Below are 15,768 nucleotides of genomic sequence, written 5' to 3'. Positions count from 1 at the left end.
TTCACCATTAAGGGCCGTGCACACAGCAAAGAACACTTTCTCATGCATGCCAGATGTGTGACTCCTGCCAACAGCTGGCCCATGTGTCCCAAGGTGAATGAAGGCACAGACTGATTACTGACAGGCTGACTCCACTGGACTATGTTGCCACCACTCAGGGCAACTGATGGTTATGATGTTGCTGTTCCACTCTGGTCATCTGACCATACAACTGTAGCCCTTGAAACTAATATACGTGCCACGTTCTTAGCTTTCCAGACCACTTGCGATCTGACGTTGGGCCACTTTTTGTCACAAAGGCCACTTAGCAGAGTGTCTGAAGGATATCTCATGGCTTTCTGCCACCCACAGTTATCTAGCATCGCTGAGCATTGGGAACAGGTTTCTGATTCTGCCACCCTCACTTCCTCCTGGTTCTACATACCTGAGTAAGGTAGTTGGGGGTCACAGAATACGGCAGTCCTCAGAAAAGGATCGTCTCTTGGCTGCCTTCTGGGTGATAATCAGAACAAAAGATCTGGGGGAAAGTGGGGATGATTGGAGAAAAGATGAAATTAACATCTCCTCTGGCATCGGAGGAGAAAACACCTTAGATCCTAGGAGGGAGGGCAGCACAGCAATAAATGTACCCTTTGTTACCTAGATCATTCTCAGTCTTGGCACTGTTAATATTTTAGGCTAGAAAATTCAGTGTTGTGAAGGGCTGTTTTGTGCATTGTGGGATGGTCAGCAGTATCACTTGCCTCAACCCACTAGATGCCAGTAGCTCCTTTCCCCTAGTTGTGACAATAATGACATTAGACATTGCCAAATAGCCAAAAAAAAATTGCTCCCAGTTGAGAACAGCTAACCTTAATCCAAAACTCCTACCTAAATTATGTGGCAGTTGCAGCTAACAGTCTGACCTGCTCCTGGGTTTCTCATCTGTGTCCATGTGCCAAAAAAACCAAGAAAACTCATATAGACATGTATGGTCCTGAACTATTCTGCTATGCCCGATGCTATCAACCGCAGCTCCCAAATGCAAATGTGTACAAACTGACAGATCAACACAACCTTGATTTGATCTGGCTGATCACATGTTTTTGATGTCTGAGTGGCTTTCAGTTAATGCCAAAAATGGCAACTGGAGCTGCAACTATTTGGTGACACTGTCCCTGTGACTTAATCAAACCAAAGTGATGATAATCCAAATCAGGCTTGACAGCAAAATCTGAAGTGAAGTTACCTTTGCCCTTTTGGTTGTATTTTTGGATGGGGAAAAAAAAAAATGGGTCATGTCCACTGGAGACAGCGGTTGCTTTTTGCCCATCTACTCCCCTGTAATGATTGACAATGACATCAAAGGTAAGCAGATCAATTGAAACTCATTTGCACAGTTTATAATAAATAAAGACCTAGCCTTAGAATCCATCATGGCTGCCTCAAATAAGAGCTACTGCTACCCTCTTGGGCTTATTCACAGTGGCTCTGTAGAGGGAATGAGATCAATACCACAACGTTGGCTTCTTCTGTTGCTTCAAGTCTAACTGATGACAGTCTTAGTTAAATGTGCTGTGAGATTCTAACCTCTGTTGATTATCAGAATGGTTGATGGAGGAGCATATTTGTATAAAAATTCAAATTTGGCTATGAATGTGCCACACTGAGTGAACTGTGAGAAGCTAATCTGCTCTAGAGCCCAAGTGTCCCTGCATGTGCTTGTTGAGTAAGCCAAAAATACAATTCTTTGCCTGCTCTTTACCTAGGCCATTTCTCAGGTTTGTGTTTGCATCCTGTAGCCAATCTTGAGGGATGAGGTGGTATCTCCCCCTGGAAAAAGCGCAGGCTTGCTTCCACTTACTACTCAAGTGCTAAATCTGTGTTCCTCTTTTGGAATGCAACCCACTATATGACGTGCCCTTTGCATCACTTCTGTGGGAGTTGAGGGGCATGGGAAACTGGAACAAATGAACGTGAAGCTTTGGCTATTGGTTTGCTATGAATAATAAAATCCTTTCATTTCTGACCCATGAGTCTCATGTCTTTTGCCAACATCCATGAAATGGTGACAGGCTAACTTTTCAGCTTATATGTTGGGTAAAATGTCAAACACTGCACAGTTCCTGACACTTTCTTCTCCTCAATTATTCTGAAGCGAATTTCAGATATTAAATGTAAATATCTTATCAGGTAAGCCTAAAACAGTTCCTTAAAACAAAAACATAACCACAATTCTATTAACATACTTCTAAATTTCAGTAATTCCTTAATAGTATTAAGTATCCAGTCACACCAATTTAATTGGTGATTAATCCTCTTTTGGGTATAATATTGCGACAGGCAGTGCAAATGTGAAAGCAAGGATATTGAGCTTCCATTTGCTAAGACCATTCACAGTCTACTGTAGGTATCATTAGCTCTCAGTCTGTGGAACTGTTACTGCTTTTGTTCAAAAGAAAATAAAATTCACTACAGTGGCAGAAACAGACAATACCATTAGACTGTTAAAACCAAATGCTGGGGCACCCAGGTGGCTCAGTTGGTTAAGTGTCTGCCTTTGGCTTGGGACATGAACCCAGGGTTCTGAGATCCGAAATCAAGTGTTGGCCACTTACCTTAAACTGAGCCACCCATGTGCCCCAGACAGGCAGCTTTTTAATAAAATTAAATATGTATCTATTTCACCCCTTAACAATTTTACTCCTAGATATTTATCCAAGAGAAGTGAAATCCTATGTGCGCAAAGGACTTAAGACTGTTGGGGCGCCTGGGTGGCACAGTGGGTTAAAGCCTCTGCCTTCGGCTCAGGTCGTGATTCCAGGGTCCTGGGATCCAGGACTGCATCCAGCTCTCTGCCTGACTCTCTGCCTACTTGTGATTTCTCTCTCTGTCAAATAAATTAAAAAAAAAAGGACTTAAGAATGTTAATACTGGTCAATGATAAAGCTGGGGGAGGGGAATGTAGATACCAGTTTTATTCATAATAGCTAAAAACTAGAAATAAATCAATAGGATAAGTTGTGGTGTATTCACATGATGAACTACTACTGAGAAATAAAAGGGAACCAACTATATTACACACAACATGGATGACTCTCAAAAATATGTTGAGCAGGGGCGCCTGGGTGGCTCAGTGGGTTAAACCTCTGCCTTCGGCTCGGATCATGATCTCAGGGTCCTGGGATCGAGCCCCGCATCGGGCTCTCTGCTCGATGGAGAGCCTGCTTCCCCCTCTCCCTGTCTGCCTCTCTGCCTACTTGTGATCTCTGTCTGTCAAATAAATAAATAAAATCTTTAAAAAAAAAATATGTTGAGCAAAAGAAACCAGAAGAGTAGATATCTATGTTATTTCATTTCTATGACATCCTAGAACAGGCAAAACAAAACTTTAGTGATAGAAATCAGAACAGTGACTGCCTCTGCAGGGGGCAGGGGGGTGGGACAGGAGAGCAGGATGTTATCACTGAATGGAAGGGGGCATGAGAAACTTTCTATGGTGATGGAAATGTTCTATATATTTATTGATGGTTTTGAGTGTACAGAATTGCATACTTAAGTTCTACACATTTTATGCAAAGTATGCTGCAAATTAACAATTAACAAAAAATGGATCTAACCAGCTAGGTCATGGACTTGCTGCATTTTAGTGTCTGTCTCATTCTGGAATATGCTTTCCATACTATGAGCTTCTTCCTTCATATCTACTTCGGTTTGGAACCAAATCTAAATACACTTGTTTGTCATGGGCTTCTAGGCCGCCACAGGATTCAGGACCTTGGCTCCATGTACGGCTCTGCACAGAGGCTTGGGCATCGTCTCCAGGAACCATGCCAGATCTGATCACAACGTCCAACATTCCAGTGGTTATGGTTATTACTGCCATCTATGGCCTGATGGCAGTTGTCCTTATTACCAAATTCTAAAGAAGAAAATCTTACTTTGTGCACTTGGACACCAGCTGGAGTGATTTGGCTGCTGGCTTTGTGCAAGGCTGCTCAGCAGCCCTATTTGTGAGTGAATTTCTGAGTCTCATCTTTCCAGAGGTACTGTTTCTTTGGTCTCATCATTTGCCTTTATTCTCTTTATAAAGTAGTCCCTCCTCGTGTCCATCAAATAGAACGTGCTGTAGCAGCCATCCAGCCCAATCCAGCAGGAACAGCCTGACACATCGCACCAGGGCAATCATCCCACTTAGCAGTTAGTCTTCCGGATGCATGGTGCTTTAGTGCCCTATATTCTCGTACTTTCTGACCTTGCCCCAAACTGTCTCATTACAGTGGACAACTAAGCCTTCTCATAGCCCAGCCAGGCCCCTCTGACCAGCAAACATGCAAGCCTCTGTCTGCTCACCAATATTCTTCTTCCCTGAGAGTGCTCTCTCTATATGTGTATATATATATATATGTGTGTGTATATATATGTATATAGATGAATTGGATAATTTTTTTCATCACTGTGTATTTTTAATTAATTTATTATTTTTACTAACATATAATGTATTATTTGCCCCAGGGGTACAGGTCTGTGAATCATCAGGCTTACACACTTCACAGCACTCACCATAGCACATACCCTCCCCAAAGTCCATAACCAACCACCCTTTCCGTACCCCCTCCCCCCAGCAACCCTCGGTTTGTTTTGTGAGATTAAGAGTCTCTTATGGTTTGTCTCCCTCCCGATCCCATCTTGTTTCATTTTTTCCTTCCCTAGCCCCCTAACCCCCCCACTCTGCCTCTCAAATTCCTCATGTCAGGGAGATGATAATTGTCTTTCTCTGCTTGACTTATTTCATTCAGCATGATACCCTCTAGTTCCATCCACATTGTTGCAAATGACAAGATTTCATTTCTTTTGATGGCTGCATAGTATTCTACCGCCTGTGTGTGTGTATGTATGTATGTATGTGTGTGTGTATATACACACACACATCTTTTTTTAAAAAAAGATCTTATTTATTTGACAGAGATCACAAGTAGGCAGAGAGGCAGAGAGAGAGGGGGGAAGCAGGCTCCCCGCTGAGCAGAGTGCCCAATGTGGGGCTCGATCCCAGGACCCCAGGATCATGACCCGAGCGGAAGGCAGAGGCTTTAACCACCCAGGCGCCCCTCACACCACATCTTCTTTATCCATTCATTTGTTGATGGACATCTAGGTTCTTTCCTTCAGATCTGTATATTTATTTTTTAATAGCTCTGACATTTCATATGTTAAAGAGAAGACACCGCTGGTCTCCTTAGTACAGGTATGCTCATTTTGGTTTTTTTGTTGTTGTTGTTTTCCTTTTTTTTTTCGTAAATTGGAGGTCTGTGGCAACCCCCCATCGGGCAAGCCTATTGATGCCACTGTTCCAACAGCATTTGCTCACTTTGTGTTTCTGTGCCACATTTTGGTAAGTCTTGCAATATTTCAAACATTTCTGTTATTATTATATTTATAATGCTGGTGATCAGTGATCTTTTTTTCCTTTTGTGCTGTATGACCTTTAATTATGTATAAAGACTTCCAATCATGTCACCTAGGGACCATTTTACCAGCTGCTCTGTTTGGCCGCCAGTCTCGTCTCTCTCTTCAGCAATGGTGGGGCAGAAATCCTTTCCACGGGGAAGAGAAATCCAGTTTGTTGCCTTTTCCAGTATCAAAAATGTTGGTAGTCAGATGACAAAACTGTTGCCAATGGCATCTTTCATGTGAACATCAAACGAACCGGGGTGTCTCTCTCTGTTGCTGATCACACCAGTACTTCCCAGGTTAGCACCCCCAGTCACCATACACAGATTACCAGTGTCAAACTTGATGAAATCAGTAATCTTTCTGGTCTCCAAATCAATCTGAATGGTGTCATTCACCTTAATGAGGGGATCAGGATAGTGGATGGTATGAGCCTCCTGAGTCACCAGATGGGGGATTCCTTTTGTCCCCACAAAGATCTTTCTCACTTTGCACAGCTTGTACTTGGCCTCCTCAAGGGTAATGCAATGAAGAGCAAAGCAACGCTTGGTGTCATAGATCAGAAGGAAATTCTCCCCAGTCTTGTCAATGCTGATGACAGTCATAAAGCCAGCCGGGTCGGTCATACCAGTTCGGACCTTGCCATCAATCTTAATAAAACCCTGCATACAGATCTTCTTTACTTCATCTCCTGTTAGGGCATACTTAAGTCTGTTCCTTAGGAAAATGATGAGAGGGAGACATTCTCTCAACTTATGGTGACAAGTAGATGGGTGAGGAGCAAACACATCGGTCAGTTTATCCAGCATCCAATGCTTTGGTGCTGCTACACACCTCAGGTGCTTCTTGGGACCACAAGCCATGGCTGTGCTAGGCACGAAAAGAGGACCTCCTCCTTCTGGTACCGGGGAAAAGAGGGTTGGAGGCTGCATGCGGTCAGTGATCTTTGATATTACTATTCTATCGTTTCCTTGAGACCCAACAGTGTTGAAATTAGGCCAATTAATAACTCTACAATGGCCTCCAAGTGTTCAAGTGAAAGGAAGAGTTGTGTGTCTCTCACTTTAAATCAAAAGCTAGAAATGATTATGTTTAATGAGGAAAGCACGTTGAAAGCAGAGATGGGCCAAAACCCAAGCTTCTTGCATGAAAGTTAGCCACACTGTGAATTCAAAGGTAAAGTTCTCAAAGGAAATTAAAGGTGCTACTCCAGTGAAGAGTGGTAAGAAGTGAAAGAGCCTTATTGTTGATATGGAGGAAGTTAGAGTGGTCTGGATAGAAGGTCAAACCAGCCACAACATTCCCTTAAGCCATACCCTAATCCAGAGCAAGACCCCAAGTCTCTTCAATTCTGTGAGGGCTGAGAGAGGTGAGGAGGCTGCAGAAGAAAAGTCTGGAGCTAGCAGAGGTTGGGTCATGAGGTTTAAGGAATGAATCCATCTTCATAACATCAAAGTGCAGGAAAAAGCAGCACGGGCTGACGGAGAAGCTGCAGCAAGTTCTCCAGAAGTTCCAGCTAAGATCATTCATGAAGGCGGCTACAATGAACAAGAGATTTTCAACAGAGATGAAACAGTTGTATATTGGAAGAAGATGCCATCCAGAACTTTCATAGCTAGAAAGGAGAATTCAGTGCCTGGCTTCAAAACTTCAAAGGACAGGCTGACTCCCTTGTTGGGGACAAATGCAGCTGGTGACTTCAAGCTGAAGCCATTTACCATTCCTCAGATCCTAGGGCCCTTACGAGTTACGGTAAATCCACTGTACCTGTGCTCTATCAGTGGAACAACGAAGCATGGATGACAGCACATCTGTTTACAGCATGGTAAACTGAATATTTTAAGCCCACTGTTGAGACCTACTGCTCAGAGAAGAAGACTCCTTTCAAAATATGACTGCTCACTGACAATGTACCTGGTCACCCAAGCGCTCTGATGGACATCATCAATGTTTCCATGCCTGCTAACACAACACCCATTCTGTGGCTTGTGAATCAAGGAGTAATTTCAACTTCTGAGTGTTCTCATTTAAGAAATACATTTCATAAGGCTATAGCTGCCATAGTTTCTCCTCTAATGGATCTGGACAAAGTAAACTGAAAACCTTCTGAAAGGATTCCGCATTCTAGATGACATGAAGAACAGCTGTGATTCATGAGAAGATGTCAGAATATCAACATGAGCGGAAGTTTAGAAGAAGTGCATCCTAAACCTCAAGGATGACTTTGAGGACTTTAAGACTTCATGCAGGAAGTAACTGCAGACGGGGTGGGATGAGCAGGAGAACTAGAATTAGAAGTGGAGCCTAAAGACGTGACTGGGTGGCTGCGATCTCATGATCAAACTGGAAGGGATAAGGAGCTGCTTCTCATGGCTGAGCAAAGAAACCGGTTTCTTGAGATGGAATCTACCCCCGCTAAGGATGCTGTGAATATTGTTGAAATGACAACAAAGGATTTAGAATATTCTGTAAATCAAGTTTGAGAAGACTGACTCGAATTTTGAAAGTTCTTCTACTGTGGGTAAAATGCTATCAATCAGCATCACATGCCACAGAGAAATTATTCATGAAAGGAAGAGTCAATCAATGTGGCAAGCGTCACTGTTGTCCTATTTTAAGAAATTGCCACAACTACCCCACCCTTTGGTAGCCACCACCCTGGTCAGTCAGCAGCCATCAGCATTGAGGCCACACCCTCCACCAGCAAAAACATTATGACTTGTAGAAAGCTCAGATATAGTTAGCATTTTTTAGCAATAAAGTATTTTAAAATTTAGGTATATACATTGTTTCTTTTTAAAAATGTAATGCTATTGCACATTTAAAAGACTATGGTATAGTGTAAACATAACTTCTATATGCACTGGGAAACCAAAATATTCATTTGACTTGCTCTATTGTGATATTCACTTTATTGTGGTGGTCTGGAAATGAACCTTCAATATTACCGAGCTTTCTCTGTAGAGCGCGATCTTAGGCAGAGTACTGAATTGAAGGGTTAGTGACATGCTCTGATGCTCTTTGGAAGTAACAAATCTGCCCTTCAGCTGTTGGCTACTTGGGATCAGGAGAATACTGTGGTGGGCCTCAGTGGTCCCAAGTCAGGGCTCTATGGAATAAATAAACTTAGATATGACTAGAGAAATAAATGTCATTGTCCTTTTTATTTGTGAAGAACTAAAATAATGCTATTTTAAGACTGTCAACTGATTCCTGTTAAAAGAGGATAGACAAACCAACAGGTAATTTTCCTTTCTAAATTTCCTTTTCTTTCTAAATTCTAAAGGAATTTGAATCACTATTTCTCCCAAAAAATATTTCAATGAGTTATTACCTAATTTGCAGTATTCAAAGATAAACAATCCATGGCTTATATACAATTAAGATTCCTTAAAAAATCCAGACTCTGAAATATAAATTTATTGGCTTAACAGTGCCTGAGTTAAGGGGCACCTGGGTGGCTCAGTGGGTTAAAGCCTCTGCCTTCCGCTCAGGTCATGATCCCAGAGTCCTGGGATCGAGCCCCACACCAGGCTCTCTGCTCTGCAGGGAGCCTGCTTCCTCCTCTCTCTCTGCCTGCCTCTCTGCCTCATTGTGATTTCTCTCTGTCAAATAAATAAAATATTAAAAAAAAACAGTGCCTGAGTTAATCTATTAGACTACAAAATATTGTAATAGTGTTTTGCACTACATGAAAACTTAGGTTTAGGAATTTTTGTTCTTACCAAGAGCACAGCCCATAGAAACACCTTTTCGTGATCTGGTGTTTCAAGCATTCATAAATTCCCTATTAAGCCAAAAAGGAAACCCCATTAATGGATCAGTTTATGTTTGAGTTTTTAGGTACCATCAATATAAACTGTCTACATAAAATTGAGAAGCCAAGAAGGAATTTTCTTTTTTTCTTGAAGAGAAATAAATTTAAGGCTGTAATTTATTCTCTGCAACTTTTTTTTTTCTTCAAGATTTTATTTATTTATTTGACAGAGCTCACAAGTAGGCAGAGAGACAGGTGTGGGGGGGTGGGAAGCAGGCTCCCTACTGAGCAGAGAGCCCAATGTGGGCCTTGATCCCAAGACCCTGAGACCATGACCTGAGCTGAAGGCAGAGGCTTAACCCACTGAGCCACCCAGGCGCCCAATTCTTTTTTTTTTTTTTTAACTATTTATTTATTTTATTATATTCGGTTAGCCACTATATAGTTCATCATTAGTTTTTGATATAGTGTTCAGTGATTCATTAGTTACACATAACACCCAGTGCTCATCACAACACGTTCTGCAACTCATTCTAATCATATGTATCATACCTGAGAAGTTATGTTTACAGGAAAAACAGATCTACTAATTGCTAGAGAGAAATGCATCATGTTAGCACAACAAATGGGAAAAGGAACTCAACCGGGAATCAGTAGAGCTAGCTAGGTTTTGCTTTAGGCTCTGCCGTACCTGTATGACCTTAGGCAAATCATTTACCCTCTGCAGGTTGAGCTCTGGCGTGCAGACTCTTCTGTGGTTTAACGGGACGAGCTTGCAATTAGGAGAGAGGCCCCTAGATGGTGCTGTTGTTCTGACTTAGGCTTTGTATTTTTTTTCCCCTCTAGCATTACAGTGAAGTAAAAAAGCATAGGTTAGAAAACGATTTCCTCTTAGTTTTGAAAAAATTCACTCTTAAGTATTCAAAATGGTACTGAGTTATGAATCATAAGGCCCATGTGCATCTGGCATTAATTAAAAAGAATTAACCATAAAAAGGAATAAACCATTAATGATTATAATGAATATCTCCTATTATAATTAGCCCAAATATCCATTACTGTTTCTCTAGATATATGTATCTAGGCCTAAGAAACTGAATAAAAACCAAAGAAATTATCTTTAAGAGTTGATGGATAACAAATACTATAGAAGAGTATTTTGTTTTTTTCAAATGCTAGTTCTAACAAAAAATCTTGACAAATGCACTGATGGTTTTTCACTATGAATGTTTCAGGTTATATTTAAAACCTGTGATTTCCACAAGCACAATGACAGATATATTACATACCCCCCCCAGCTATGTAAACAAGGACATCTTTTTTTAAAAAAAATCTACTTTAAGTATTTCAAAAGGATGAGAATAATGTATTAAATGACTTCTCTAGTTTCAACCCACTAACGACAAAGGATTTGAAGATTCTAGTTTGAGTAGGCTTTGGATGTACACTACCAGATTTCATCTAAAATTATGGAAAGGAAAAGTAATACATTCTTATTTCTCCCCTATGAAATTCACTGAGAATAAACATTAGGTTCAATCAATACAGAGAATAAGGAGGTACCTACGAAAACCCACCCTGAGCAACATCCTGGCCTCTTGTCAGTTGAGTGGGTAATAAGTGGCAAGCAAAAAAGGTGCCTTGAAGGAGTGAAATGATACAAAACTGAATTTTGTTTCAATAAAAACTTTTGTCAACAAGTTAAAGAGGTAAGATATTGGATCTTGGTGTATCCATGATAGTACTGCTGTTTGTGAAATCTTTCCATCCAACCAACCAACCAACCAACCAACCAACCAACCAACCAACCATTTATTGAGCCCTGTATGGTGCAAAGGGCTGGAGACACAAAGGTACCATCTCCATTCTCAAAAAATTCAGTCTAGTATGAGAAAAGGACTTTGAAAAGTTCACTTCAGTTTATTATAGTGTCAAGTAGATTTACAACTATTGCACTTATCATTCTGCTAACACAAGGCCAAAATTTAAGAGGGATATTTTTCTCCAATAAAGCTAGGCTTTCACGATCTTTGATATATGATGTCACAATTATAGGCAAAATAATATACCTCATGTCCTATTCCAGACACATCCCCCACTTCCAGCTGTTGTGCACCTTACTGCAAATAAGAATTTACTTGAGATAATACTCTTAAGTCATTCATTTCTCATGAAATTACTCTTAAGTGAGATTTGACAAGTTTTCTTTATAATGTCCTCTAACCAAAATGTATGAAAAACAGTTCCCATACTCCAAAATCAATTATAACCATGTAACTGAAAGATGAAGTTCTATCAAAGACAAAGTCAACATCTCCTCCCTTACAGAACCCCACAGGGTGTTCAACTAATTGTTGATAACTGTCTGCCAAACTTTTTGGACAGTGGGAAACAATGACAAAAGCTAAAAAGTGGCCAAGCATATGAAACTCTTCTCAAAAATGGAAGAAAACCGTGAGGGCTGTTGGGGAAGTGTTTTACATTTCCAATGAAATTCTATTCCATTGATCTGTTTGGAAGATTGTCTTCGACCTATTTGGCTTAAGCCCATAAACTGTAATTGATTCAATCACATAAAGAACCACTTTTATCTTAAGTCTGGAATGCGTAACAAATGGATAGCAGGAAAGTGTTTTTTTAATTTACTCTAATAATTTGCACAGGAATAAACTGGGGACAAAAACCCAAAGAAGTATCAGCCTTGGGTCTTCTTCAATTATTTTTCATTCTGGAAGAAACGAGCTGTGGGGGTTTGGCGTTTTCTGTCTTAACAGTTGCTCTGTATTCTGAGATATATGTGATTCATAATGTACCACTATAACAAGACACAGGTTTTTATGTACTACTGGGGTAACACAAAGAAAATGAATTTTTCTTTGGGTACCAGTAATTGTCAAAAGAATGATTGCAGATTCAGAAAATGTGCTTTATAATAACCCTGTTAGCATAAAGTATACATGGAAGAAAGAAGGTGTGGCCAGTACGTGGAAGGGTTAGTTGTATTAGCAAGGCATTTCAGGATGGTTTTGGTTCTTTTGACTAAGATACACCAAATTCTAAATCCTTGGACAAAGGGGAAAATACTTAGTAACACAAGAAGCATTTGATAAGCACGAGCTGATTTGCCAAGTGCTTATAAAGGCTCCAGCTAGTTAATAAACTGCCCCACTAGAAGCAAAGATTTGCCCTGGTAATAAGGATAATGGGCTTAAATGGTTAGAACTAATTTGAATGTCAAAAATGAAATTTAGATTACCAACCATGTCCTGACAGTTACAGCACGGAGAATATCAAATGTCCTCTTTTTAAACTAAAGTGAAAAATGAAGAAGCATGGTTAATTTCCTGGTGTTGAGGTCAAGATGTCCAAGTGCAACCTCTGCTCGTAAGCCTCCCCGTGCCGCCATGCCACCTGACGCTTTCCCTGGGGGAAGTGTGTACCTGCCTTGCTGATCCCACCAGACGTCCTCCCTGGTAGGATACTAGGGTGGTTCACGGGTTTCCACGTGCATGTTTCTACTGTGAATGAAAGCGGACTACAAAACCTGGACATATTCTGCTTTCAGAAAATTCTAGTGTACCATGTAGAGCACAGATATTTCTTTCAGTTTACAAAAATAGTGCAAAAACGTATCTGATAGTCAAAGTAATAGTTCAAGTGAGTGCTTGTGCCAAAGAACACAGTCAAGCTTCACCTTTAGCTGACTTGTAAAAACTGAACATAGTTTTTGGGAAATATTCCAGATTTTCCCATGAGTTCTCCACTCATCCAGTCATCATCTACAGATTCCAGCTCTGTTATGATGTCTCCAGCCTGTCAGAAGACAAAAATTGGGAAGAATGATTATTTTCTGTTGCGAGTAAGTGTGGTAAGCAGCCTCCTTGAAGAGGCATGGTTCATCTCTTGATGTCACTCGCTGATCTTGATCTGCCCAGTGGGTTACATGCTAGGCCACACAGACGATGGAGACCTCACGACACCCTCTGCTTGTATGCCTCTTCTCAGAGCCCGTTGCTTCACCGTTGTCACCCTTACTGCACTTTTATTTTCCCACTCGCATTTCGTGCCCCCCCAGTTCACTACTCCTAATCTAGAATTCTTCCTTAAGAACAGTCCTAGATGTCATATATATATTTTTCATGTAACAATTACTTCCTGAGCACCCAGTATGTGTCAGACACTGTTCTGAGCATTATGGACAGAGCAAGGAATAAGGACCTCATTTTCGAGTAGGGAGGAAAATAAATAAGCTGGCCCAAGAGGACAGAAAGTGGGGTTCACATCTCATTAGTTCCAGTCAGGGAACACCCCCCTGAAGGTGACGTTTAAGCAAAGACTTGAAGGTAAGAGAGCCCATGTGTTTATCAGAGGTAGTTCTACTCTTGTGTACTTTACAGGAATCAACTCGCTTGAACAACATACCGCAGTCCTAGAGGTGGACACTGTTATTTTCCTGTTTGACAGAGATATTTTTATGGACTTCTTCATTTTAAATCTCTCTGAAGCTCAGAGAGATTCAACAGCTTCCTCAGGGCTGCATTGTCTAGTTAGTGGTAGGGTCAGGAGTCCAGTCCAGTGCGATTTCAGGGCAGGTGTTGCTAACCATTGGGATACACGGCTTTTACACGGCCACCACATTTTACAGTGGACTTTTTACTTTTATCATTGCCTGTTCTCAACATCCTGAGCATTTGGTACTGTACATTCATTCTTCCACATAATGGCATCCTCCTTTACCATTTGGTTCATTCCATGCTTCCATGGTCTAACAACCAAATTTATATTCATTCCTGTCTTTAAAGAGCTTCTCCCTGACTCAGAACACCTGATTTACCCTCATCAAGTTAGTCAAAGGGACTATGTGTCTTATTCATGTGTGAATTATAATTCCTCAACAGATGAAGACATCATTTTTGAAATTTTGTTCTTTATGGATTCTAACCATTTCTTAGAATCTGGGATTAAGCTTCTATAATGGTTCAGGATGACCCTGCTACTTTTAAGAATATCTTTATCAGGCTAAATGGATTTTATTTATAGCACTAGTACACTGCCCTCTGTAAAAATGGTTTGATTTAAGGCCTTTCTTTATGGAAAATGGAAGGGAAAAATGCTGACTATCAAATGTCATTAATTTACTTTACTCTGCCAAAATCTGTAAAAAATTCTGGCTGTTCAAAGTTTCCATTATAAATAAGTTCCTTCTGGCTCCTAAATTATAACATAATAGTTGAATGAAATCATTTTTTTTTTTTTGGGGGGGCTCTGGTCTATACATACATACGATGTCAGTTTTTTGATGGCGAGGAAATTTCTTTTTCAAAAAAAGTTCTACTAATATTCTGTGAATATTTAATAAAATATTAAAGATTAACAATGAATCCCTTAAGCTAAAAAAGAACTGAGGAACTATCCTGTTTATATTCAGTCATTTGTAAAATGAAGACACCCTATGTTCTGGAGAATACTGTGAATTCTGTTATTTACACTGACATAACATAAACAAAGGCCAAAATAACATCCAAAAAGTTTGAATCAGATTGTTCACTTGCAGTAACATTTTAAGAATGTTACTTAAAGAACATGCAAGAACATAACATTAAAAAGAATGAACTTTGAGCCACTGATTCCCAAGGCTGAAAAAGATGAGGGCAACAGTTTCTGAACATTTGGATTTTGAGAACCAAGAAATTAAGGAGAAAAAATGGAACTGATACAAGGTTACCAAATTATAATTCTGCATAATAAATAGCATTTACTCACAGCATTTTATAAGAGAAATGACATTTTAATATGAAAAGGAAGAAATTCCCAGAAGAATGGAAAACTCCGTAACAAAACAGGAAAGTTAGCAACTTTCTACTGATTTATCTCTTCATGCTCCTTACTCTATCCATGACTTCCCAGTATCACCTTCATCTCCCTGGTTTTGTTTTAGACAGCTGGGGGGGGTACCCATTGTTTTAAGTCTCATCTTCTCCAATCACTCCCTGATGATTTAATTTTTTCTATGGCAACTCTGCCTCTGGCCGAGTATCCGGCGATAGAGAACTTCCCAGCATCTGACGCAGGCTGCTCTGATGGCAACTGAAGGAAACCCACCCTCCTTCCTCTTGGAACAGTCCCAAAGTCCTATCCTGAGTGCCTTCCTCTGACCATGGTCAGAGGAAATAATTCTGTTCTTACTCTTCAAAAAACAAACAAAAAAAGAGGAGGTACTTCTTCGGTAAAGTAAAATTGAATTTTAGGCTGCTAAAAACAAAAAAAAAAACCCAACACCTTTGCAGTGGCACCTGGCTAACTCAGTTCAGAAGGTCGTGCGACTCTTGATCTCAGGGGCGTCTAAGATCTGTTCATTCCTGACTAATAATCAATACTCCACCCAAATGTTCCCCTCTTCACTGGAAGACACTTCACAATTTACAGCCGTTTAATGCAGTTACAGAAAGATACACATTCTGACCTTGAAGGAAAGTTCATCTTCATTCTCCCCATGGAAATCATACAAGGCTTTGGCCTTCTTCCCCTTCAATGCTAAAGCAGACATACTTTTTGCCTCTGCTGTGAAGACACCAAAAATC

General features: G+C 40.4%; 1 protein-coding gene and 1 pseudogene across 8 annotated transcripts in view; both read right to left on the bottom strand.

The window, feature by feature from the left end:
• Nucleotides 1–5,097: 5,097 nt before the first annotated feature.
• On the bottom strand, nt 5,098–8,064 carry LOC123934909 (annotated as a pseudogene).
• A 3,020-nt stretch (nt 8,065–11,084) lies between these two features.
• The window catches only part of SH3D19 (SH3 domain containing 19), a 199,596-nt gene continuing 194,912 nt past the window's right edge, over nt 11,085–15,768 (bottom strand). For 7 of the 8 annotated variants that reach the window (XM_045998241.1, XM_045998244.1, XM_045998243.1 and 4 more), the window contains 2 exons: nt 15,651–15,748; nt 11,085–13,000 (listed from right to left, as the gene is read on the bottom strand). In XM_045998241.1, coding sequence (XP_045854197.1) covers nt 12,884–13,000; nt 15,651–15,748 — 215 coding nt within the window. In that variant the 3' untranslated portion in view covers nt 11,085–12,883. The remainder of the gene's footprint in view (nt 13,001–15,650; nt 15,749–15,768) is intronic. The other variant, XM_045998242.1, reaches the window with a different exon arrangement.

The sequence above is a fragment of the Meles meles genome, chromosome 2, assembly GCF_922984935.1.
Source record: "Meles meles chromosome 2, mMelMel3.1 paternal haplotype, whole genome shotgun sequence".
Taxonomy (NCBI): Eukaryota; Metazoa; Chordata; class Mammalia; order Carnivora; family Mustelidae; genus Meles; species Meles meles.
This window is presented reverse-complemented; position numbering and strand designations above follow the sequence as displayed.